This window comes from Notolabrus celidotus, chromosome 6 (genome assembly GCF_009762535.1).
Source record: "Notolabrus celidotus isolate fNotCel1 chromosome 6, fNotCel1.pri, whole genome shotgun sequence".
Classification (NCBI taxonomy): Eukaryota; Metazoa; Chordata; class Actinopteri; order Labriformes; family Labridae; genus Notolabrus; species Notolabrus celidotus.
In genome coordinates this window covers 27,182,635-27,210,071 of record NC_048277.1, presented here as the reverse complement: position 1 = coordinate 27,210,071, position 27,437 = coordinate 27,182,635, and the positions used below count along the sequence as shown (strand labels likewise).

Below are 27,437 nucleotides of genomic sequence, written 5' to 3'. Positions count from 1 at the left end.
TTAGGGTGCCACAGGCTAAGTGAAAGTGAGTGAACCCCCTCCTTGTCTGTGCTGGGCCTGATGTGTACTGAATAATCAAGTGGGGGGGAACTTTGCAGAGACGTGTACCCTCATCGGCTGTGGCAGCTCCAGTGACGCGGGGGGAGGAGGACACTGGGAGAAAAGAGGATCGGGTGGAGGAGAGGACGATGAAGCAGTCAGAGTGTCAGACTTCAAAAACAAGATGTTGTTCCCCCCACGCCCTCCAACACATACACACACATACAATCAAGACCACCATCACTATCAGTCATTATCAAGAGATTTGCAATAATCCTGCAAGGGGAAGCTAAGATGGGGTTAACGCTGGATTGGTCTTAATCAGATGAAGAAGGGGAATGAGCCCTGCTGAGACACTGTCAGCTACTGCAGCATCCAAATCACGTCTCAAATCAACAGGGAGCAAAATTATGAGCAGGAAAAACACCAAGTGCTGCTTTCATCTTCTTCTGGATTGTATCGAGTTGTAGACTAAATGTTGTGGTTGGTGTTGTTTTTTTCTGTTTTTTTTTCAAGTTATATTTTTGTTTTTGTTTTTTTTGCCTTTAGTGATAGGACAGCCTAAGAGAGACAGGGAATGTGGGGAGCAGAGAGTGGGGGAAGACATGCAGCAAATGGTCGCGCCCAGGAGTCGAACTGGCAACCTCTGCAACAAGGACTATAGCCTCTGTACATGGGCACACTTAGACCACTAGGCCACCAGCATCCCATTGGGGTGATCTTTGAAGTTTTGTTTGGTAGAAACATGAACTTGTGATTTAATGAATCAAAGCATTCATGAAGAAAATGGAGTGGATATTATTTTATTTTTTATTATTTTTTATAAAAGCTGCATTCTCGTATTTGTGAGTTGGGCCAAGTTTTTAAGTCGTGTACCCCACCTACTGTACCCCTACCTCTTCCAGTTCCCTGGAACACTTTTCCAGTTCCCTGGAACACACACACTACAAACACACAAAGGCATTAAGGTCCCCCCAAATTTTTTTATTAGCCAACTGAGATATATGCTCTGAGCCCGTCATTACTCTTCATCATTTACTTTCCATTCTGATTATACTTTTTGGCTATTTTCTATTTTCTATATTTTAATATCAAATATGAACATTTCCATCTTATTTGACATGAATAACTTGTTCCACAATAATTCCTGTTGTATTGAAATGTCACCTCAAAGAAAGAGAAGAAAAGGGACAATACTAGAAAGTCTAATTGTATTGTATTGTGAAAAAACTTCCCTGCTGAAGGTAGCTGGACAAAGTTGATTTCACTTTACTCTACTGAGATTAGGAAGCTGATGCTGAAGCTAGTAGCCTAGCTTAGCGTATCAACTAAGGGTGGGTCATGAATTCAGAATTTTCTAATACTCATGAACTTATTTGAAGAAATAAAAAATAAAAAGGGGAACTGTTGGCCGAGCAGTTAAGTGCGCCCCATGTACAGATGCTGTAGTGTACAGTTGCAGGCTCAACTACCGGCCTCGGCCATTTGCTGCATGTCTTCCCCCACTCTCTGCTGCCCATGTTTCCTGTCTTCTCAAATAAAGGCACAATAGAACCAAAAATAAACTGAAAAAAGGAAAGGTGATGGAACAATTTCCTCATCTTAAAAATCATATTTTCAACTGTTTTAATTGTTTCCTTGTTGTTCTGTGGTACTAAGAGCTGTTTGCTAACTGCATTTAACATTTTTTTTCAATAAATTTAAATGCAGTGTGCGGCTGTGAGGTTCAGACTGCAAAAATGTAAACATGTTCGTCTTGTTGTATCCTAGAAATACCGACATCAAGTTTGAGGCAGATGCTCAGTCATGCTGATATATTTCCACAGCACCTGCCCCTAGTGATGGTCAACTTTGGAGCCACACGATCAGACAGTTACTGGGACAGGTGCCGCACAGACTTTATTTTGTGTCTACACCTGCAGCGCACATGCTGAGGTGTTGTGTGAGTCACTGCTGTTTCTACTTTTCCTGTCAGAGGGGCAAAAAGACATGAAGACTGAAATAATAAAAAGTATGATCGTATGATTGAATTTTCATTTGAAGCATATAAAAAAAAACACCAGCATTTATCCAGTAACAATTTCAGCATTTTCCCCACTACAATGAACAGAGATGAAAGACTAAATATCAGCCCTAGTCTGCCTGTGTTTGCATGCTAGAGAGCATGAATAAGAATGACATGCTTTACCCTCTAAAGACTATACACAAAAGGTAAACAGTTAGCTTTGCTCTGTCCAAAAGTAAACGCATCTCTACAGATTGAAAGTTAACATTCTTAATTTCATTCATTTAAAGTACACAGCTGCTGAACTTGAATCTTGACAAAGCTAGGCTGACTGTTGCTTTAAACTGAAACAAGGTCTCTAGCTAGTTAATCATTTTCATGGATCATAAGGCCTTTACCTCCTACTGGGCACTCCATTTACAAAAGCATAGGGTGTGACAGCCAACATTATCGCAGTATCAGATGACTGCTCATTGTAAAATCACACATTTTATGATACAACAGATATTATTTAGTGTCAGCACAAAGTGCTGCTGGGAAAAACAGGAGAGGGAGAGTACTATTGATCCAGATTAAATAAGGATGAAATAGTGAGACGTTGCATCTGACATCCTCTGAGAGAGTCAGCATGGACTTAGTCTGGTTTAAGGGGCATTACTGTTCAATCTCTTTTAGTTCTATTTGTAATATGCCTGCTGTGAACACTTGCTGTTTTTCAGAGTCACATGCAAGAGCTAACAGCCAAGTTCAGTCAACTGGACATCATCACCCTCACTAGTCAGCACAAGAATTAGTAGTCAGTTAACTAAATTATTGACATATGATTTTACTATAGGTCCAAAATGCTGTGTCTAAACTGTGGCTCTGCCTCCCTTCGTCAGTGGGAGTAATAGCTCTGTTGATGGCTTCTGCCACAATGCTACGATGCTCTACGACCTGGATGTAAACAAGCACAGATGACAGATGGCATCTTGTAGCATGGCACAGTTTGGCCGGATTTTGATCTGGAAAATGGAGACAAAGTTGTATGTGGGCCGTGTCTGCTTAAACAGGCACACAACTGACCAGACTGATGCCTAACTAGCATGGGCATGTGGATGCTGACCTGCAAGGAGGACCAAAGGCTGGTTGCGCTAGATCTGCCAACCTTAGCCACACTTGGTAAACCAAATTGACATTGTTTACCCAAGACTCTGGCTGTTTTCGAAAGCGCCTGCTTCATACTACCTATGAATGTAGTAGGCAGTATGTACTGAATAATGTATGCTGCGTCTGAAAGTAGTATGTAGTATGACTGTTCTGTTGAATCTGTTATGCAGTATGCTGGGCCAGGTGTCGCTGGATTTCAGGTTTCAGAAAGTGGAAGTGAACAATGGCCAACCTGATAGCGAAACTGCTTCTTTAGCATCACTTGTGATTTAAAAAGTTAATAAGAGTTTTATATGGAATTTAATAATTCTTCACATAATACATGGAACATACTGAATTTTGGCCAAATCAGTACGTACTACTATTATAGTAGGCGGTTTTGAAAACAGCCACAGTGATCCCGTGTTTAGCAGTGTTAAATATTCAATGAGCTCAGTTTTGACTGTTTTCTAACTTTTAGACTAATCGATTTATTCTGTTTAAAAGTTTGTAAATAAGTTGCTTGGAACATCCCTAGCACCTCGTCTGAACAGTTCAGCTGTAACAGCTGGAGAAAATTGAAGTAGTAAGCAGCACATTTGACAACAGTCTAAAGTTTTAAGTAGAAAATATCTGCTGTAGTGTCACCAAATGAATTTCAAACATATGTCTTTGTAACATATTCTGCCTTATAGTAAAAAAGCCCAAGTCTGCTATCGAAATGCTAAATTTAGAAATGTAGTGTGACAGCTTTTCTTTCTTACTAAAGAAAGAGAAAAAAGACACCAACTGTTTCATACCTGCTGAGATCAGACACCTGGTAGAGCTGTATAGTATAAACATAAATCCCAGCATGAATCACAAGCAGCGCTCTCTTTGATTTTTCTGCTGAATCACTGATATTTTACCACAAAGCAGTGCTGGCATATATCTAAAACACATGTATTGATTCTGATTCTAAGACAAGCCATGTGTGTCTCCTCAGCTTCAGCTCTGAAAAAGAAGCCCTCCGCTCCTTTAATGCTGTGTCTGTGTGGGAAAGAAGACTCGGACTCGGCTACAGACAAACAGGTTTATATCTCCCAGGAGACCAACAGAAGGGTTCAATTAAATAAAGGAGGAAGACACAGGCTATCCAAGCCTATTACACAGCAGATAAAGCAGTAAGCCCAGGACACACACACAACAACACCTGCAGAAGGAGATGCTCTCTTTCTCTCAAGCTTTGTGCACTTAATAGAAAAAACAACTTTTTTTTCAGGGTGAAACAGCTTAATTTCCTCTGTGGTCTGAATTCCCTCTGCAGTTCTTCCAAAGAGCAGTCCAGGAGTGTTAATAGCAGAGTCATCTGACATGTGTGCATATCAACAGGACTACCTTAAATCCTGTCTTTGTTGCTCTTTCCATAAAAAATGCCGACATAATCCGTCTAATTCAAGTAATTTTTGTGGCACTTTTTGCCACAGCTGTAACAATAAAGTGCATTCCAGTCTCCAGCGTTTCTTCAGTCTTTTACTCTTTGTCTTGTGTCCCCAGTGGAATGCTAAGACTGCTTTCGACTGTCTTTGAAACACCTCAGTACCTGCTGAGCCCAGAGCCCAGACAGACTCAGTATGGCAAGCCATTATTCATGATGTAATCCAGCTGCAGATGATCCAGTCATGGCTCGTTCACTGTGTCACTCTGTCTTCATCCCCTTCCCCCTTGCAACCTCCTTTCCTCTCTCACCCTGCCTGTGTGCCTCACCCCATTGAAGCGGTCATGCTAATGTAAGCTATTTATCCCAACCCCTGCAGCCAACACAAGGTCCCTCAGGCCGCACAGCTACCTCAGCTGACCTGAATATTAATGACATCGGTCACTCAAGCCATGAAATTCAGAGCTGCATACATTACTTTATATAAATATCAATGATATTGATCCTGAATCAGGTAGTGTAGGATTTCTGCAGACACATGGTTTTGAATAAGAACTACATAAAGCTACTTTTGATGCCACACTGGGAGTTTGTCCTCCATCAAACAACAATAAGACATCATTTGGTGCTGCGCCACAGTTGTGAGAGACAAACTAACAACACGGAATGACAGCTGATAATTTTGCTGTCACGACTGAGTTCATGCTTTTAAAGTGATGCAGTAAACGTGGGCTCTTTCTGTAGCATCCTTTCAAGCTGCAGAGTTAGGCTTCATGATTCATCCGGCCTTCAATTTCACCTATTGAATCTTCACATTGGACAAGTCAGGCATATTCAAATGGAAATAAAAATGATTCAAAAATATGTATTTGCTTTTTGATATTTCCATGCAGACATGCACAGAGAAATATAGTCAGGACATCTGCAGAGGGAAATAGGAATACATTTCAATATGTATAACTTAGTCTTCTCTGAGTCTTTGAGATAAGAGCCTGACCCAACCAGACACTGAAGCAGGTCATTGGTATCCAAATATTCAATCAACAGTTTCCAAACACATGAAAACATTTCAGACTTATTATTCTCTGGCCTAATCCAAATTTCCAATCTCCAATATACTGCTTATGGCTTAAAAATAGCAACACATGTGATAAATCATGTGCTGTTAAATATAGATACATCTCATTTCCAATTGAATGCTTCCTCAGTAAGCAAACATTTGTTTACATGTAGTGGGAAGCTGCACAAATTGGTCCTTCATGACACCAAATTTGCAATGAACTCTGGGTAAGCCTCAGGGGAATGTAAGCAGAAATGAGAACCCACAATAAGTGCATACTTTGGCATTCAGAATACTGCATCAGAGCCCTCGCTCACTTGCATTTTGACTTTGGGATAGCCCTGAACACACACAACAGAAAGAGGAGTATGCCTCAAAGGCACTGAGTCCATGAGTGAGGAGATTGGGATTGGGTCTTTTGTCTCTCTGCTTTCACTTAACAGCTACATCCTTCATTTCGCAATGTAGCAAACACTTCTTGGCAGGGATAAGTCAGTCTAACATTGCCAGATGATTCATCTGGAAATGTTAGACTGTGTTCGAATGATCTTAGATTCTATGATTTGTAAAGAATGTAATCCAGACTAGCCTTCTTGTTATCTTACATTCTACCATATATGCTCATAAGAACTATATCTTAAATCAGAGTGATCATGAATAAGGACACTTGAAGGCAGGCACATCTGCCTGACAGACTCATGAATGTGGTTGATTTGAACATACTTTCTATGCTTGTTTCAATCATCATTTTATGTCTTTTAATGTCATAGCCATGTTTTGTGTATTACCGGATTGGCCTGAATATAGGCGCCCCTGATTATGAGACATCCCCCACATATATCAAGACTAATTCTCAGGAAAAACACCATTATAGTTAAATCACCCTGCAGTCTATCAGATGGATGTCTGGTCTGCTTTTGGGCAGACCTTCAATATACAATATTTTCAGGCTCGCCATCTTCCAACATCACAGTCTGTAACATATTTCTTGTCTGTTTGACGTTTGTTTAATGTCTCTGTCCTCAAGAAAGGCATCATAACTCCACTTCAGTAGTTGGTTAACTTACTTACTTCTGTTCACCATACTACTCCATCTTTCATCCCCTAGCAATGTAGCAGTGAGTCACAGCAGGCCTCAGTCATGACGTGTTCAACAGGTAAGTGGTGCTCTCTGTTGAAACAAATATTGACATTTAATAACAAAACCACAAATAGAAGACGATCCCAGTATGTATCCTTCTTATATCCAGGTCAATCTGGTGTGTTTGTATGTAAAGTTGCTCCTTGTGGTTGTCAATAACTTGGAAAGAACAGGATTGAATATTTTTCCAGCGAGCACCCCTTAGTTAAACAAAGGTTAAATATATTTTTAAAGCGTGACCTCTTGTCATCTGGCATTTGGATGCTTCCATTGTTGTTTACACACCCTGCTGAAATCTCCGTCACAACAGGCAAAGGGAACACAGTGGGTTTTTGCCATGGTAAGGTAATGACTCATAACTGTGAAGCGTGTTGCTGACCTTTAAGAGCAACAGCTGTGGAGGAGTCTGATACATTCTACAGTAAGAAAATACTCAAAGATAGCCCCAAGATATGAAATACTCCGTGGTCCTCTGAGTATGGAAAGTATGTCGCATGGTGTATGATAAATGTGCCACGCAGGCAAAGGTCACAGGAGACTTGCACTCCATAAAGAATGAGTGCTCAGCTTAATTACCTCATGCCACATCTGTCCCATAAAGATATTAGCTGTGGCAGCAACATGCTTTTCACTGATGGCCATAGACTTGGCTGTAAATAACAGTAATTACAAAGTGACAGAGAGCTGCTAGCACTTGATGGTGAGGCGTTAGGGATAAAGAAGAGGAGCTCATATTATAGTAATTAGTGCATCCAGAGGTATACTACAAAAAACAATCCAAACCTTCAAACTGAACAAAGAGGAGTCTCAAGGGAAAGAGATGCATTTATTCTACAAACAATAGAAAGATTAATCTAAGTCTAGTCTTCCACACAACATCTTCTATTCATCCCGTTATTGGATTAGTGGGAGTGAATCCAACATTAGGGCACAGATTAACTTGACAAACTGAATGCTGCAATGAAATCATAACACAAGGAAAAATATGCTGCTTAATTGACTGGTCAAAAAGTGGATGAGGTTACCTATGACATAAAAAAAACGAAGCTCTAAGAGACGCGCAGTAAAACAATCTGGTCATGGAGTGTGGGTGTGTGCTGACTCTGCTCAGTGCTTACCTTGCTGTGAAGAGCTATCATGCCAGTGGCTATGTGACAAAATGAGCTACTTAGCAGCCCGTGTCGCCATCCCCTCCAACATGCCTACCCTGCCAAGTGTCCTAAATACCCTGCTTCATTGTCGTCCTCAGAAAGGAGCGATACTGCAGGATGGGAGCACGCTTTCCAAAAAGGTGCACAGAGGAGGGAGAGAGGGAGGCGAAAGAAAGGGCTAATTCCCCGAGCAGGACAGGGAGCCATGCAAATGGGACGCCACAGAAGAAGCCTCCCTGCAGAGAGAAGGAGCCACACAGGGGTCTTCTCTTCTTCGTCACTGTGGCCGGGCTAGTTTAATCTTTTAAGCCCTCCCTCCCTTCCCACACACACAAACACAAAAACACATCAGAAAAAAATCATGAACACAATTTCATAAGTAGCACACTCTCACTCACCAGCGCCCCATCATTAACCCCACCCTCCATACTAACTTCACTCTCGTCATTAGCCTGGCTGCTAGCCAGATGTGCAGTCAGCACTCTTATAATCATCATCACCTTTACTGTTGCAGAGAAAACAATTACACTCCTGAAAAAGTCGCCTACAGCTGAGGCTGAGAAAACAGGAAAAAACTTCTAAGAGCAAGAACGTGACGATAAGACACGAGGGGGATTTCGCTGTGATATGAATTTTTATGTAGAAAGTTGATATCATTGTCTCACATGGAGAACATTCTGAGGTTCATTTTCCTCATTCTTTGTCCTCATTCGACAATAACAGAGCTCTTTCAAGTTCATTTATCTCCTCTCTTAGAAGCGAGAAAGGATTAAGCCTTCCTTTACTTCCTTTGCTTTTAGGATTGAGCGGGCATAATGAATGCCTCAAAGCTTCTGGTTGTTAGAAGTACCATCAGTCACCCAACCATTCAATCAAAAGCAAAGGAAAGACTGTTGATCCTTTCAGTATGCTATAACTCCTGAAGTCTTCAATAGAGGAACTCACCTGACAACAGCTAATTCAATCCTTTCCTAAGTGTCCATAAATGTTCTTATTTAGCTGAAAAGAAGATTCTGATTATTCCTTGGCCTATATGAGCTAATGCATGAGGGATAACACATGGTTAACAGGTAGCTGTGCAAATACCTGGCAGGCTGAGCAATACCTTGCACCATTTTCCTTATCAGAGATAGTTATGGTCTCAGGCTGCTTCTACATCTGTGGTCAGTAATTGTCATTATTTCCTGACTCCCAGGACTAGCCTGAGACAGAAAGTAAAGTTTTTGCCACAGTGTCAACAGGCAGGGGTGTAATGAGCCGGATTTCTTTGCACAGACTGATTTTATATGACATTTGGAGCAGGTTGTCCCCAACATTGCTTTTGCTGTTGAGAGTGAATCACCTTGTTTATGGGGTTTTGACCAATCAGAATCAAATACTTAACGTAACTGGGTAATAACAGTGTGTAATGTAGCCCTGTAATGTTTGAATTTGCACTTAAATAATATGAAGCTGCCAGAAGGAATTGTATATGAATTGTTTGAGATAGTTTTGAAACAGTTCAGTGCATTGTTTTATTTATTGACTGTTTAATTTCTTCAATCCCACATTTTTTAACAGGTTAAGATTTTTTCTAACTCTCAATTATCAACATTAGTATGAAAGCGAAAAGTACATTTAAAGGGACACCAGTCTTGCTCAGCTGGTAGAGCAGGTGCTCAGCTGGCAGAGCAGGTACCCTACATACAGAGATGATAGTCCTCAATGCATTGGTTACAGGATAGACTTCTGGCCATTTGAGACATGTTCAACCCGGCAACTCTTCTATCCACATTTCCTGTCTCTCTCTCTCTTTCCAGCTGTCCTGTCAAATAAAGGCAAACCAGCCCTCCCAAAAAAAAATCCACAGCTTGTGTTTGGCTAAAACAATAAAACGCCTGAAACAGTCTGTTCTAAAAAGTTTTGAGAGACAACTTTCTGACTGACAGCTCATTGTTTCCATCTCCTGAAAGGGAAAGAAAGTGGAGAGATAGACAAAAGCTAAAATAAGCACTCAAGAGTCATTAAAAAAGATACCAAACCCCAAACGTCTGCAGTGGAGCTTCTTGCTGGCTAATAGCAGGAAGATGAGGCAATACTCAACTCAGCTGCTCCAAGTTGTTGCAAGTTTTACACCCCTGCCTCTAAAATGAGGTTTATCTGCGCTCTGTTTGGGAATAGGAGGAAGCCACCATTATACAAATTCCCACAGCCTCATTGAGGAGAATTAAAATGCTGAGTGTTTCAGGGATTTGGTAGATACGGGCAGTGGCAGATTTAAGAGAGTAGGAGTAAGACTACAAATTCAGCTGAGTTTCAGTAAGCCTTGTATGTAACCAAACACAGCAGCATTTTAAAAAATGATTTGGTATTGCATGAACTCTGCTCAGGCAGAACTGACAACATGATAAATGTGTGATCAGGCTCAAAAGAAACAAAAAAAACGCCCCTGTGCTCAGACGACAAAACACACGGCAATAAATTGATTCAAATGATTGGATTTCATGCTGTTTAATCATGCAGGGGTCCCAAATCTTTCCTGATACCCTCTAACCATCTATCTTACCGGGCAATTTATGTCCAGCCGGCCTTCTAAGGGAGGAAAATGCATCTACATTAATAATTGATCATGACTCCCTCCTACGGCTGCAAATTATTTCAGGTATTGCAAATAACAGCAACAGGAATGAGCAATTAGAAAATGCAGCAAAAAGGACAACTCTGCATTACCCAAGGCTGCAAGAAGCATTAACTTACATAAGGGTACACAGGGAAAAGAGAGGATAGTGGATATCAAGTGGTGAAAGCAGAGTGATTCAATGCTGAAAGCAGACTGAGTCATTGTATTCATACAAAAATGTACCCGATAAAATCTGGAATAGACAAATGTTGCACTTAACCCTCAAGTCATCTAAACTAATGGATCAGGTCAACAGAGCTGCAGATGATTCCGCAGACTGGAACCAATCTAATGGTGTCCATTAGAGTCAGACAGACCAAAAAAAAGTCACAACAGTTGTCTTAAGAAGCAAGAGGAACTATTTCTATCTTTAAAGCAAGCACTCCACTACTATTCATAAAGCATGAGCTCCTCAGCTAATCAAAGCCAATGCAAATCTGTGTGAAGCGTACAGCATGTGAAGCAGGGCGCAGAGTGCAGCGGCGGAGCACAAGGCATGTGTCTCGCAGGCTTCATCGCTACGGTTCTTTTCTTCCACGGTGATTTACCCGAGACTTCTGATTCAGCACTATCCCAGCGCTGACAGGAATAAAGAGGAGGATCATCTCCTCCCTTCTGTTCAGTCTACGCTACAGAGCTGCAGTACATTAAGAGTGGGTGAATGAAGTCTATGCCGTTTCCACTTACCTCTCTGACCCCAACTGACAACAGTGGTATCAGCACTTACAGGTAGTATGTTGGTGTTTGTTTCATTTAGAGGTATAGTTTGTGGGTATAAACGATTTTGGGCACCAGATGGGGCTTTGTTGAAATTGGAAAGCCTGCAGCTGAGCTAATAGTACGTCAACTATAGTTTAGATTAGGTAAGGACTAATGAGATTTTCTTAGAGTAATGCTAACATTAAAGTTGGCTTACTTTAAGTAGGATGTGCTGCATGATTTCTCATACTCTCTTCTCTCAGGTGATATATTTTGTTGGGGCTGGAGCCTTCTATGTTTAATGGAGAAACAGGAACATGAGTCAAAAGGACACTGAATATTAAAGGAAGTTTTTCCTTGCCGCTGTAACTTGCTAAATACTGTGAGGTAAAATGTTCATGGTGAATTAAGATGAAATAAGACTGAGTGTGATCCTGTCTTAATGTTGGGGATTTGTTAATAATATAACAGAGTACGGTCTAGACCTGCTATGTTTGTAAAAGCGTCTTTAGACAATGTTTGTTGTGATTTGGCGGTATATAAATAAAGATTGATTGATTGATGCCTGCAATTATAAATATATTGATAATTTGTTTAACCAGCTAGTACGTTTTTTTATGATTAGCAAGGGCAACAATGTTGAATCATTTATCCGACTAAACCTGCACAGCCCTGGGGCGCCGTTGGTCTAGTGGTCTAAGCCCACCCTATAAACAGCGGACATAGCCCTTGTTGCAGAGGTCGCAGGTTCGATTCCAGCCTCGACCATTTGCTGCATGTCTCCCCCTACTCTCTACTCCCCACATTTCCTCTCTCTCTCCAACTGTGCCTTCCATTAAAGGCGAAAATGCCCCAAAAAAGAATTTAAATAGAAAAAAAAACTGCACAGCCCTCCATAAAGAGCAGTTTTTTTCATAGTGGGGGTCCTGCTAACCTCTGAGGGATCGCAGGGGGTCATAGAGGCTTGAGGAGAAGAGAGGGGAAAATGGAACAAAAAAAAAAAAAGAGTAACTCGTTCTCTTTTACTTACTTTGCTGTGTAACTAACGTCTATTTTTAGATTCTACATAGAAATGTAGACTCTGGGAGATGTTGGCATAGCAAATTTTGGGAACCCTTGATATAGAGCACGGATTCCAAAAGAATAAATAAATAACTGAGCAAATAACAGGGATTGTATGTTTTCACTTTAACAGTGTTGGTATTAAAGTGTACAGGAAGCCTAACCAGTAAAAGACTAATATAACACTCAATGTGCATGATTCGTTTTTAACTGCCAGCCAGGCTTTCTGTTCAGTATAGTAAGCAGGCGGTAATTTGTGAAAAAACACAGTGAAATTAAAAAGCGTCTACCCTTCAGTGATTTTGTCATTAGACTGTTTGAGATAATTACCATCAGTTGTTGAGTAATAAAGCATCTAGATGTGAAAATGAGTGAATCTCTCATTCCTACCAACCTTTTTCTCTGACTGTTTAAATCAAACAGTAGAATTAAAAGCAAATAGGGTTTAAACAAGCTCAGGAAATAACATACAGATGAGATTAAACTATGGAACTCTGATGGAAGGCATGTGTGCCTCATTTGTCTTTCAGCTGTCTGATATCTGATGTGGCCTGGTTTCTGCTTCCGGTGATCACATCTAATGTGGTGTTGCATGTAAGAAGTAAGAAGCACACATTCAGTGACACTGTTCATCGCTCAATGGCTTCCTGTACTCGGACTTTCCACGCAGATTTGGGGGTCAACAATCAATGGTTTTATCTGCCTTCATAGATCATTTGTTATAGTATGAATGTGTGTGTAATCTACTCTGTTCTGGCCCATAAATAACATACAGACTATTGAACTCTGATGGAAGGCATGAGAGCCTCATTTGTCTTTCAGCTGTCTGAAATCTGCCGATCACATCTGATGTGGTGTTGCATGTAAGAAGTATAGTGAGGACAGTGGCTACATGAAAGAAGCAACAGAAGCACACATTCAGTGACACTGTTCATAGCTCAATGGCTTCTTGTACTCAGGCTTTCATTTTTGGGGGTCAACAATCAATGGTTTTATCTGCCTTCATAGATCATTTGTTATAGCATGAATGTGTGTGTCATCGACTCTGTTCTGGCCCATTCATAGCAAACTGTGACCTCATGTACTTCAAGTTAAGAAGAGGTCATTGAATCAGAATAGATTCACGTGCCACACATGAATAAATTAACTCTTGCATTATGTTAATAGAGCTTTGCTTATGGTTGATTGATAATAAGACAGGCCCCGGCTACAGTCTCTCAGAGGTTCGAGTTTAAGCCAAAGTAAATTGCCCTTGATTGCCAGATTTGATCCTTTATATAGAGCCTTTCATTGCTGCTTTTTGAGTCAGTGGAGGAGAATAGAAGGAGAACGAGGCGGCCAACCTGTGACTGAGGAGAAGAGCCCAACCTACCCCAGAGAGCTTTTGTGTGCATGTTAATATGAGCGGTGCTGAGAGGGTTGGCTGAATGAAGGCACCTTGAAAGCTCTCATAAAGAGTGCTTTCAGTGTCAGCTGGTAAATGAGGAGGTAGTGCACTACATTTGGATAACTTTGATTATTTGATAGAGAGAAAACTCCTGAAAATTCATTTTACATTTTAGAGTTTAAACATTATTTTACTTAGTTGTGCAGTCATGACTCAATCAGTGATGTAAGTGTTAAGAGGATAGTTTCATTGTAATGTATTTTCCTACATACTGACCCAAACAACTGATCTAATACAATGCGCTGCATGCTTTGGTCCACAGGGACTTTACATTGAGTAAGACAAAGTGCTGAAGGAATGGACTGTTTGACGTCAAGGTAATAAAAAATAAATAAATAATCTAATTCTCCAGAACTACTCAACTCAACCTTATTGACCCGGGACATTCATCATATCTGTCTCCAGTCTGTCTCCGAAACGCTGTGGTCCGGCTCTGTGCTCTCTCATCCGTCAACACCCACCGGCTTCGTTTTCAGAACACATCCCAGAGCAGGACCGCTGGTCAGCTGGAGTCATGTGACCGAGGTTCTCCCACGGTAATTACTGCATTAATGAATATCCTCCTCCTCTCCTCATCCATGTTTTCTTCATCATCCTCTGAAAACCTCTGACCTGATGACTTCCAACTGGGTTCCCCCCATTATGACGGTTTGTTGTTGTAGTGAAGTGAAAAACAATCTGGTGATAACACAGACTATTTTATTCTTAAAATTAACCGTATGGTTTAATTTTGTTTTGGTGCCTGACTTCCTGTTCTGCTCGAACTTCTTTGTTGAGATTGATGCGTCGTGCTCCGGCATTCAGCAAAAATAGAATTCTTGCGTATCAGATCCAGCAGGTTGGAGCCCCCTAGCCATTACGCAATGGAGCGGATCCAGTGGAAGTTAACACATTGACTAGAATAGTAACCTATCAGATCCAGTGCCTTGACGGATCGGAGATGGACGGGACATGGATCCAGTGGCCGTTATATATCACCTTTCATACATACAAGCATGCAGCCCAAAGTGCTTCACAAAAGAACAGAGAGACAGAAAACAACATAAATGGGTCAAATAATAAAAGACAGTTATAAAAAATACTTTAAAATAAAATAAAATCTGGGGCGCTGGTGGCCTAGCGGTCTAAGCGCCCCACCTATAGAGGCTATAGTCCTCATCGCAGAGGTCACTGGTTCGACTCCCGGCCAGTGGACCATTTACTGCATGTCTTCCCCCACTCTCCACTCCCCACATTTCATGTCTCTCTTCAGCTGTCCTATCAATAAAGGCAAAAAAATAATAATAAATACAAATCAAATCAAATCAAATCAAATCAAATCAAATCAATACATTGAAATTAATAAAATAAGCAGCAGTAGAAAGACTTTTTGAAATCTGCTCTGTTTAAAAAGATCAGATAAATACAAGAAATAACTAGATAAATAACTAGATAGATAAATAAATAGATAAATAAATAAATAGATAAATAAATAAATAAATAAATAAATAAATAAACGATTATAAAAAATGATTATAATAATGCAGTCCAGGGCTAAAAATAAACTACTCCCATGTAAAGCCACACATACCACACTTACTATTCATAAGCAGCTTATACAACCCCACTTAAAAAAACTGAACTATCCCTTTAAAGTTTTTGTATTGATCAGATTTCTTTGACAGTGAACTGGTGATACCAGCAGGCATTCCAATGTTGCTGAATCCCTAATGGTGCACAGTACATTTTTCCCATTTCAACTCCCTCAAACAAGCGAGAGAAGAGAGAAAAACAAAAGAACCAAATCTCTGATGTGAATTAAGCAGAACTCTTTAAACTTTGGCAGAAAATATGCTGCTCACATAGAGCTCTATAATGCTCGTAGTAAAAAGCTGATTAAAAAAAACACAGGTGTTTCAAGGCCACTATGTTAGAAAAACTAGAGCCAAAGTAATTTCACCTTGGGTTATTATCTTTGGATTCACTCCTTCAGTGGATTTTTCATGTACTTAATACCTCGTTTGCTCATTTTGCTGAAAATTATCCATCGAGTGCTGGCTCACAAAACATTTTCACAAACCACAGGGAGGAAGGAGAGTCTGTATTCTGAGAGGGGAAACGAGGACATGTCATGCTGCTGTTGACTGTACAAGCACAATGACATGAAACCATCTCAGAAAGTTGTTACCTAAAGGTCAAAGAGACTTGCATTGTATGGTGATACATTTATGAAGAAGCTTCTGGAAAGCAATCACTACAAGCGACGTATTCAATATTGTTCGCATGCTGAGGGCCCACAGACCTTACATACATGGATGAACAATGCACATATAGGGCATGACATTAAAGCTGCATACATTATAATGATAAAGCTGGACAACTAATTGTCCGTATAGGTGACACGAGGGATAAAGGACAAAAGTGCCAGACTTCAAGTTTGATATGAATAAATCACACACTGCTTATGTTAAACAGCAAACAGTGTTAAAATACAAAAACGGAATGAAAATAAGGGATGAATATTTGATGAACAGATGCTTTGGTGGCACGATCATGTAAAAGTAATGCTTTAAGTAAGGAAATGTAAACATTGCAACGCTCAGGAATACTAGCATGATGCACTGACAGACACACATGTGATACCAGATACAAGAAAAGAGACATAGATACCCACCAACCCTTCCCTTCTAACAAAGTAGAAACACACAGACACACACAGACACATACAGACACACATGCACACACACACACAATGCTTCAATAGATTCATCTTTTCGGTGTGCACCACTGCAGTGTAGAGGTAGGATGCTCCATTCTGAGAGGCAGATAATGAGCTGTTCCCTCTGCAGAGGACAGAATCACAGAGCCAGCAGACTTAGAGCTACCCGCACACCCATATGGTATACTCAGAAACACACACACACACACAGACACACACACACATACACGCGCGCACACACACACACACATGCACACACGCACATACAACAATAACCTAAGAGAAGCCAGCAAACTTCTTAACTCTCTACTCTTCCCTGCTTCCTCCACACAGCATACACACACACACATACACACACACAAACAGAGCAGTGAGCCCACTCTGCCACCCACCTCTGTTCCCGAGCACAGGGCCCCGAGGTGCATGCAGAGGAAGCACCCCAACACGCCTGTAGATACAGTCCTGTTAGTGCTGACTGGAGCCAGCTGTATATCTCTCCTCCACAGGGCGCTGCAGGATAAAAGTCCTAGTCTGCTAGTGCTGGTTAGCAACTGCTGTCATGGCATCCTGCCCCCTCTATCACAGGCCCTCAGTGGCATACAAGCCCCCACCTTCACACACATACACACACACAAATGCACAATCACATAAACATATAGCTGTCAAATCATAAGGCTTCCCAGCTGTGACCTCACATCACAGTGGAGGAGGAGGAGGAAGATGAAAAAAAAAAGAGCATGAGAGTGATGAGAGAGAGGAGGGGGGGTTGGGGTTGCATATGTGTGTGTTGAGAGAGAAAGATAACAGAGGATGGTTAGAAAGCATGGTAACCTCAGTAGGGAGGAAGAAATGATTACAGCGAGGAAGGAAGAGTGAGGAGACAACAGTTGGTACCATGGGAAGGATGCTGCAGCGAGGAGGAGGAGAAGTGAAACAAAAAATGTTTGGGTGGTAACAAAGCGTCAGAGGAAGAGGACAATTTAAGGCTGGGAGCTGTGAGGACTGACTCGGTTCCCTAAGCTGGAAATAAACAACACAACCACACAGGAGGAACCAGCCACAGCGAGGCAGCTCAGCCACGACGACACCAAACAATCTTCACCCTCATCTCCTCTCCCTCCTCCACTTATCCACCATCTTCACTACCCCCTTCTTTTTCTTCCCTCTTTTCTGTATCCCACCCTCTAATCCCTCTCCCCTGGCCATGTCTTCTCCATTCGTCGTGTTCCTCCTCCTCCTCTTACTTTCCATCCTTTCACTCCTCCTCTCATCCATAATGGAGCATTTGGAGATATCCGCTTCCTGTCGTGGGCCCAGTGCCCCTGGAGCCAGTCGGCAATGTATTGATTCCTGCTCCAGAGGAGTCATCAAGGCAAAGATAATGCGGTTTAGCATCACACTGAATTTTCTGCATCCCTTCCCTCCCCCTTCTTGGGGAGTCAGTCCATCTTGTCCTGTCCTATGCTGTCTGTCCGGTCCAACATAACATGCTTACAAATCCAATTAGTCGATGGATTAATCGGTTTGGAATTGGGAATAATCAAATCCTGATGTGTATCTGTAAGTATTTATGTGAGGGGGGGGAAAGATCAAGGGCTAGATTGTGCAAGAGAGAGGATAAGAAGTCTGGAGTTGATGTGTGGAAGTATGTGTGAGGGTTCTCATTCGTGCCATTGCAACACAACAGTAAACAAAGCAAAAACAAACTTTGTTTTTAAACTACATGAATGCACCACATTTATATCACATCTTCCCTCTGCTCTCTGTGTGCGCCTCAGTGTGACATATGCTGCCGGATGCTCATAGGAATAGATATCTGCCTTGTGCTATGGCAAGCCTGCCTCCCTTTGACCCAGGCCTTCATATATAGGTCAGCGTTGGCATTCAAGTGACACGCGCACAATGCTGCTCTTTTTAGGACTGGACAAACAATCTCTCATGCCCTGCAGCATTAGCATGTAACAATGTTCACAACAAAAGAGATAAACAACAAACGTGTGTGGTGAGATGTGTTGTTTGCTTACAGCAGCACAGTCTGTGGAGTTCTGAGCGTTCAGAGCAAGGGTCAGTGAGTCCTGCTCAGTGCTGAGCGCAAGAGGCGCTGCGTCTTGAGGAACATGGGAGGGCGTGATTAAATGGGCCAATTTTCATGCTTGCTGAACAAAACACATACAATGTAAAGTGGGTGGCTGGATGCAAAGAGACGGGAAGAAATATGTCAAGAAAACAACTTTTTTAAGCTGATGTGATCAACCTGAAATGTGTCTATACATGCAGGGGTGGGTTACTAGAAAGAATAACATGTTTATCTCTTTATACCTTTACTGGGCCAGTCTCAAGTTTTAGTGTATGAGCATGGATTAGCTCACTGGATACAATCTTCTACTATAGTTTCTGTATTCTTACATGACAACAAAATATAGATCTCAAGACGGTGCATTTCTTTGTACAAGTTAGTATATTTTGTGATATTAAATGAATAATGATTCGTCATGAGCCCAACTGAAAGTGCTAAAAGAAACATATTTTTGTTCTGTCGTGTGAATATGTTATTAACTGACTATATAGTGAGTAGTATCTATTTATTTTTGGAAATCTAAACAGTTAAACATGTAGTTATTTGGTCCATTAAAGGCTCTGTAAGGAAGTTTTCATGATTTTGAAAGTGTCACTCTCATACTGACGCTTTGTCATGAACTGCTTAGTAAAATAAAAATGTCAGCCACAAGATTGCTTATTTCTTTATATTGAATTTTAGTGCAGAGTTCCGGTTGAGATTTCTGGGGAAAAACAGCAGAATAGATGTTCTGCACTGACCTTAGAGTGGTTAAGTTTCAAACTTTGCTGGTTAAGTTTGGCAGAGGGAAGTATGTTTGCAAGCAGGAGGAGTTTTTTCATTTGATCATTTTCTTTTTAAATCAAGTTTTGTACTCATGGCTGATAATGAAGAGGGATTAGCAAAAGGACCTATGTTTTCTGTTCAAGTATTGTTTTGGACGGAGAAACTCTACAACAAGGGCTTTGCTAGTTAGCAGAGCAAAATAGTTATGAACCAAGGGGTAACCTTCTGTCTCAAAATATGAAGCCCATGTGGAAGTGATATAAACTGCAGTTCATTGAGCGTCCGCTTGAGGCTGGCTGCAGAAACACCAGAAACCACATACACACCAATTCAAAAAAGACGATCTTTACAGTATTAATAAACATGTTTACAGCCTGGTTACAGCTTTGGTCTGAAGAGCTCTTTCTCTATCGGCACACATTGTATGGGGGTGAATTTCTTTTATAAAAAGACTGTTCAGAAGATATTAAGATTACAAGTTTGCCCATGTCAGGACATGACTGACTTGACTGACAGGCGGGAACACTGTAGCTGTTGGTGAGGAGGCTCAAAGCCCGCCTCTTTACCTCACACTAGTTGAGTTCAGCATTTCCAATATGTCTCCTGCCGATGATTAGCTTCAAAACAGCTCTTTAAAGCAGATGAGTGACATCACAGATGGACGCTGTCCATTATTTATACAGCCTATGGTATGAACAGGAATTTATGTGTATGCCAGTGTGTGAATGCTTCACTGCTCTCTGAGGACTAAAGAGTTACACTGCATGCTTATTTACTTTACTTGGACATTTCTTAAGGTACTGGAGCACATGTCATGACACCAGGGCTGTGACAGGTAATGTTACAACTGTACGTGTGATCAGTTTTTTAAGCTAGGAGTAATAAATCAGAGTCTACAGAGCTTTGTTGTTGTTGTGTTGCTTTTAATAATGTTATGTAGCTACAAACTGATACATTAGCTCATCACTCTGCATGCAAAAGTAGTGTTAAAAAGATCTGTATTCATTCATTTGCTTCAACAACAAATTCCCACTTTGGCAAGAGCCACTGCTTTATGATAGTGGGTGATGGTGCTCATGGGAAATGCAGTCTTCATTCTGTAAAAAACTACAGATTTCATCCAATGAGGTAATCAGAATCAAAACAACATGAAAGTCTCACAACACAGAAAAAGAATACAAATCAATAACATTTCCTTTTACCCCAGGCTGTCTTATGGGACTTGTTTGTTTTTTGTTTCTTTCAAGAGAAAGTCAAAATCACAACATATTAAGCACAGCAGTATTGATGGCTATTGAATATAGATGAAGAACATGTGAGGAGTAAATCTTGGCTGGAAACAAAACTAGGTTTGTAGCAGATCAGGTTTTCATTTCTTACTAACTTGTAAGTTTTGATCCTTCATTTGCGATACATTCTTGAGGAACTAAGGAGGTAAACACTTCAAAGTGACTTAATGTATGATGACGTATAAACACAAAACACAATCATATCAGAGCCTATATCACAACATGCTTTAGGACTCAACTCTATTTGTCTTCAATAGTTTGTGTTCAGATTCAGACTGCCTCAGATTGGGCCTGTGTGAAGCAGATCACTGGAGCTGATACAACTGTGACAGTAACAGTGACATCTTTGCAGTATTACACTTGGCTTTTACATCTTAGTTCACAGCTCTATGCAGTATTCATGAGAAAGGGCCGCCCTTACAGAACAGAAGCAATCTCTAATGATGCTGACTTTCTTCACACAAACACACACACACACACACACACACACACACACACACACACACACACACACGCACACGCACACGCACACACAAAGACAGAGACCCTGAGGAGCCAGCCAATAGTGGTGAAATGACTGTTCCCATCGCCTTCTGGCAATCCAGCCCCCAAAGATATGAGCTTTTTTTTTCTGGAGTGGAAAAATAGGTCTGACACTTAATTAGCAAACAAGGTCACAGCATTGATTCCAGGTCCCATGTTTGTGTCTCCCTCTGTCTTGTAGATCTGATACTCACTCACTCACTCACTCACTCTCACTCTGTCTTTTACAACAAATACAAACAAACATGATCTCTCCCTTCAACAAAAGAGCGGGCATGTGAAGACAGAACATCAGGCTGCCTGTTATTTATAACTGCACATAAAGGCATGAAGCCGAATCATAAAAACCAGAATGGATCACCAGCTCCTTTTATTCTTCATTTTCATTACCTTCATGCGCTCTGGAGAACTCTCTCTCTCTGTTGAACAAACTTCAGGAGGGAAGATTTAAGCAAGAGAAGCCTTGAAGTGGTCACCGTTTACAAGACACAGAGATTCTACGTGTATAACAGGCTCAATCTCCACTTTCCACTGCTGCGTTTCAAACCAAACAATCCTCTCGTCCACATACTGTTTAATTTTTTAAGCTTTGCCAGAGACACCCAGCAACTCAAGAGTGATTGAGTGAGTGTGTGGGCGGATGGGTGTGTGAGTGAGTAGTCGACATGTCAGACTAGTGTTTCCTCGCTTCGACGCTGCCTGGAACTTTTCCAACCACCAGCCAGCCTGATTGTGAAATTGCAGAGAAATGTACTGTATAGGCACAAGAATATAACAGCCACTGAGACACAATGTACGTCAGTCACAGGCCACACAACAATGTTTTCACTGCAGCAGATAAAGTGGCAAATTTAAGCATGTAAGAGAGACACCAGCCAATCATTAACACCTATAAGTCCATTCTCTCTTTTGTTAGTGCACATTGAACAGTGTCTGAAAAATGAAATCGATGGTTGTCTGGGGAGCTCAGGTAAATCTGAGTCAGACAAGGCGGATCAATTGAACGTTACTGATTTACCAATACAGTCCTCATCGTCGGTGCTATTTATGAAGAGGAAGCTAGAAAAAGAACATCTGCTATCAGTAATACTAAGCTCTTCTTTTTATTGGACCGTTGCTCTCCTGCATTATTTGTATGCGTTGGCTTGTGATGTGGAATTTTTTACACCTTCATAAACAGTCCAGGTTCAGACTCAGGGTTGTACTGCCTTCCTGCTCTGGGTGTGACCACACATGAATTAAACGCCTCAACTAAATCGACTTGTGTCCTGATTGATTTCACCTTCATTACCGCCAGACAACAGAATCTCCTCTCCACCTCAGTATCAATGCTGCAATCAATCAACACCATAACCAGGATGATTATAGAAGATGTCGTTTTACACGCTATCTCACACAAACACATCCCACTTAAAGTGCAAATCTGCTCTTAATCTGTGCGTTACCTTTTGTCAGGTGCTATCTGAGTCCCCCAGCCTGTCCATGGCTCTAAGCCCTGAGACCCAAACACTTCAGACCAACATCTTTTATCTGGTCTCACTCAAACTGAAAGAGCTTAGGGTCACTTTTTGTCAATCATAACAAAACAGGACCTTATAATGGAATTGTTAGGTACTTTTTGATGTGTATGTGTTGCACTAGTGTATGTTTGTACCATAGACTGCCAAAAAACCCAGTTAGAATGCGCAGCCATATTGCAGCCAGAGTCTGCGCAGTAGAGAAATTTTGTGTTGCCACGGTCATTTCTGTGTTGCCACGGTAACAAGCTCCGCCCTACAGCATTCGTCCCGAGATCCTATGGAGTTTCCCTCTACGACAGCAGTCAATCAAAGCAAACCCGGAAGTAAAACCCCGTTTTTTTAATATCTGATAACTTACGAAAAAGAAACTTTTCAGAAAAAAGAGGCCTTAAACCTAAAACAGTCAAATAATAACTACATATCACCACAACATACAGATGTGAGAAACATTCGTAAAAGGTGTATTTATTTTTTAAAGTTTGACCGCAGCCCCATTCAAATGAAAGGGCGAGACAGAGTTTTTGACCTATACTGCAGCCAGCCACTAGGGGGAGCAGTTTTTGTGGAAGCCTCACTTCAAGCCGAGCGATCGGAAATCCAATTTTTTTTTTTTACAGTCTATGGTTTGTAACATTCCCTGCGTCTGGGATAGACCCAAGATAGGCCACTGTTTATGCTGGAGTTGTCACAATACCAGAACTTCAAATTTCAATACGATACTAGTAAGATTTTGATACCTGATATGATACCACTTAAACAAAAAATGAACTCCTCTGCACCTGATATGGTTCATTTTGTCATATTGCAAATGTTCCTAAAAATAACATATACCCAGAATAAAACATGCCGTCTAATTTGTCATACAAAATTCAGAGGGGGTGTGGGGGTGTGTGTATCTGAAAAGGGTCTGCCCTCGGTCTGTATTTTCTAATTCTCTTACTTATTTGTTCATTTTATGGGCATCAATCATTGCACAGTGACATGGAGCTCCATGTCAACAGTCCACAGGTTGGGACTAATGAAAAACATAAAGGGACCAGGTGACATTGCTGTCCCTCACCTCTGCTCTCTGTCTGTAACAGACATAAACGCAACATATGTGTCTTAATTAGATGCTATATGAGAAGAGTTAGTGACTTAGTGTCCGTGATGGAGGGCAGAGCAGAGACACACACGAGCAGGAAGCAAGAAGTGCAACATCCGCAGAAGACAATTAAAATCAGGCTCCTTTTGTGTAGATGTGCTCATATTTAGAAGTTGTTACGAGTGAAACTGCTGTGAAACAATCAGAGAATAACTTCCAATTTTTCCCTTTCACCGCTTTGTTTTCTTTACTGGCGTTCTCTCTCTTTGTCGATTGACCAGCACTGCTCACTCTATCTCCTTCCTTTGCTACGGTCAGCTTTGGGTTGAAAATATGAGTATAGATTTATTATTTATTTACTTAGTTATGTTTGAGCTTATTTATATTTGTGTGGTCATAGAATTGTAGAGAATAAAGAAAGTATGAGCAGGCTTCTGTAACTTGTATGTTGAAAGTTTCCCAATCACCATGTCAGCGCGCCTTTTTCTTCTCTTTCCCTCTTTACGGGAAAAGAAAACAGCAGGGATATAATTTTACCATTAGACTGTCACTCAGTTCACCATTATAAGAAGCCCTCTGTTAATAAAGGAGTCTGCACAGACCCTTATGGTGTGACAAAATGTCCTTTGGTGCCATGGGGCAGTCTAACAGAGTTTTAATGATTGCCGATTAACAGTAATTACACCAACATCTCAAACTGCTGCTTTACAGCAAACCACCACACTGTGACAGCTCAGACTCTTAGCACAAGCTTTATATACACATTTTTATTTCTTAGGTGTCCTTTCCAAACAGTTCTGTGTTGCAGTAAGGTTGTTCAAGGACAATATGTCTGCATTTGCTTAACAGCCACATCTGTTTCTTTTAATTTCCTCAGCAGAGTATTTACCCCATAAGGAGACTTGTAGCAACATCTTTAAACATTAGCTCAAACCTTGCAGCTACATACAGATGCACAATGGATGTGCTGGATGTGCTGATGTTTTGGGAATGATTTAATTTACTGAAGCCAGTGCTGATGTTAACAGCCAACGCCACTGTAGCTTCACTGCATCAGTAGCAGCAGCAGTAGCAGCACTGCCATGGGCGGCATTGTGCAATTTGCAGCTTTCAGAACTTGACAGCAAGCTCTGCACATATTTGTTTACTTGTGCTGTTTGAAATTTCCTAATCTCTTTCATAGGCAGATGTGGAGGGATGACAGCTTATTCCTGAAAGGGATAAAGAAGAGAAAATAATTCCTTGCCAGAATACTGCTGCCTGCGTAACATACTTTGGGACAAAATGAAGAGGTTTTAGAGAAGAGCCTTTTTTTTTTTAGAGATCCAGGGTGAACCACGCACATGTTGAGTTTTTAATTTGGGGATTCATTAAGAGAAGTCAAAACCATTTAATCCCAAAAGAAACCTAATTTCTATGAAGTAGGGAGTGAGGAAACACAGTAAATGTTAAATAAATATGTCATTGTATCAGAAAGATTTGAAGATCATCCAAGATTTTTCCAACAGGAGGCTCAGACACCTCCTCCAGAGTTGAAAGTCCCTGACAGAATGCCTGCTCTGTGAAACCATTGACTGCCATACTGTATTACTCTGTGCCACTGCTTTTATGCCTGGCCATGCATATTCATGCCCACCCATCAGGAAGTCTTCCTCCACTACTTGTGCCACTGCAAGCTCCACTGTCTCTCTCAATGGGTGCATTTGTGTGTAAAATAATATTCCCCTGTTGTTTGGCACGACAGTACTCCTTCCTCGAGGGGTCCACAACACTATTTAAAACAGTCAGCGTGAGCCCTTTTTCACAGAGCCAGAAAACCTGAGTGTAGCAGCTGGGACAAGCTAATATTTTGATATATAATGACATGTGAGCACATTATCTTATTAACTGTTTCTCTGTTAGCTGATTCCTTTGTGTTCATCAGAAGAATGTGTTTACTGCGCGTGCAAGGACTTTGGAAAATAGAGTACACAGTCTCTATTTGAGGCCTTAACCATCATATACCTCCATGTGCACAGTGTGTATGTAAACAGACCCAGTCACCTGTGTTTACTGCTGAGCACATGGTCACAGGCAGACAGCCTGTTGATAAGCAGTGTGTATGTGTGTACGTGTGCGTGTGTGTGTGTGTGTGTGTGTGTGTGTGTGTGTGTGTGTGTGTGTGTGTGGACTGACAATGAGCACAGCCTGGGCAAAATCCTGAGTCATCTGGTTCCTCTTGGCCAAGTCACATCATATGATCATGGTGCATAGAGCAGAACAGGTGCCCACTCCAACAACAGGGAACAGAGGGAGATGATAAACAGACTCGGTGGATTTTTCTGAGACTTCAAATGCTGTCTTAAAGGAAACATCCCTCAACAGAAGGAAATCACTGCTCTACTGTTATGATTCTGTTTTACTCAGAGTCCCAATGTGATGAAGAAACCGCTCAGATAACGAGCTTGTGTTTCCTCTGGTGGCAGTAAGAAAGTTAAACTAGGTTAAGATACTTTTCATATATAATGCTTCAAACAGATGCTTCTATCAGACTGCCCCAGAAAACTCACAGAGTCCTTTCACCTACATTGCTGTATTTATTCCAGTGCCTGAGTACCCTGAGAAATATTCAGACTTTTCAAGAGATTTTAAAGTAATTCTTGTCATCACTCTTGCTTCAGCAGCATCAACTTTGCTTTGAGAAATGAAATATATTAGTTTGCAGTTTTCTGTCAGAAGGTAATCTTGTCTTTGCTGGTTTCTGTTCACTGCTACACTAAAGGCAAGACTTCAGGAAGTTTCTACATCCCTTCAAAAAATAGTCAAATTAATCACGTTGTAAAAATATACACTTTGTTTGAGTTAGACGGAGTCCTGAGGAAATGCTACATTCAATTTCATGCTAGTTTTCCGTGACTACCAACCCTAGTTTTAAGGTGTTATTAAATTAGCTTTATCAGATATTTTCACCCCTGTTAAATACTCAATTCTGATTGGCCGTTTACAATACTCTAAGGTCTATTATTACTAAAGCAAGCAGTCCACTGCCATGGTGAACAGACCTACGACAGAGTCGCAGCTTTGATCTCAAGCTTTCCTAACACCAATTATGTCCATCAACTGTTAAAAAAAAAAAGTCAGGTAAATGTTAAGTCATAAAAGAAGCAAGATGAAAGAAAACATTTTTGAAGAAATGTGAAATAAAGACTAGATGGGACATGGTCTTAGCAGTGGCAGGGTTTAAAAGACAGGTTAATGGAAAATATGGAAGTGGTCCAGAATGCCTCAATCAGGTGCTGCAGTGATTCATGTCCGCTTTGTCTCACTTCGCTATCAACTGAAAGGCCAGTTTTAAGTGGCTTTTAGCAGAAAATTGAATGAATGCTTAAGGGATTTTTTTTATCAAGACAGCAGTAACAAGCAGTATTTCAGTGGTTGTGTCTTAGGGAGAACTATAAACTGTATAAATAATGGACATAGTATCCGTGACGTCACCCATCTGTTCCTGAGCGCTGTTCTGAAGCCGATCGTCAATGGGAGCCATATTGGAAATGCTGAACTCAACCTAACTGCTGTCAAGCTAGTGTGAGGTAAAGAGGCGGGCTTTGAGCCTCCTCGCCAACAGCTACAGGGTTCATCTCCTTACAGAGTGTACCGATAGAGAAATTAGCTCT

At 41.1% G+C, this 27,437-nt stretch overlaps 1 protein-coding gene across 4 annotated transcripts in view; it reads right to left on the bottom strand.

Moving 5' to 3' along the window:
* The window catches only part of LOC117814763 (contactin-1a-like), an 86,231-nt gene that overhangs the window by 43,876 nt on the left and 14,918 nt on the right, over positions 1–27,437 (bottom strand). For 2 of the 4 annotated variants that reach the window (XM_034686258.1, XM_034686259.1), the window contains exon 3: positions 6,721–6,820. The exons of the other annotated variants lie outside the window; for them this stretch is intronic. In XM_034686258.1, the coding sequence (XP_034542149.1) occupies positions 6,721–6,733 (13 nt within the window). In that variant the 5' untranslated portion in view covers positions 6,734–6,820. The remainder of the gene's footprint in view (positions 1–6,720; positions 6,821–27,437) is intronic. 4 annotated transcript variants of the gene reach the window in all.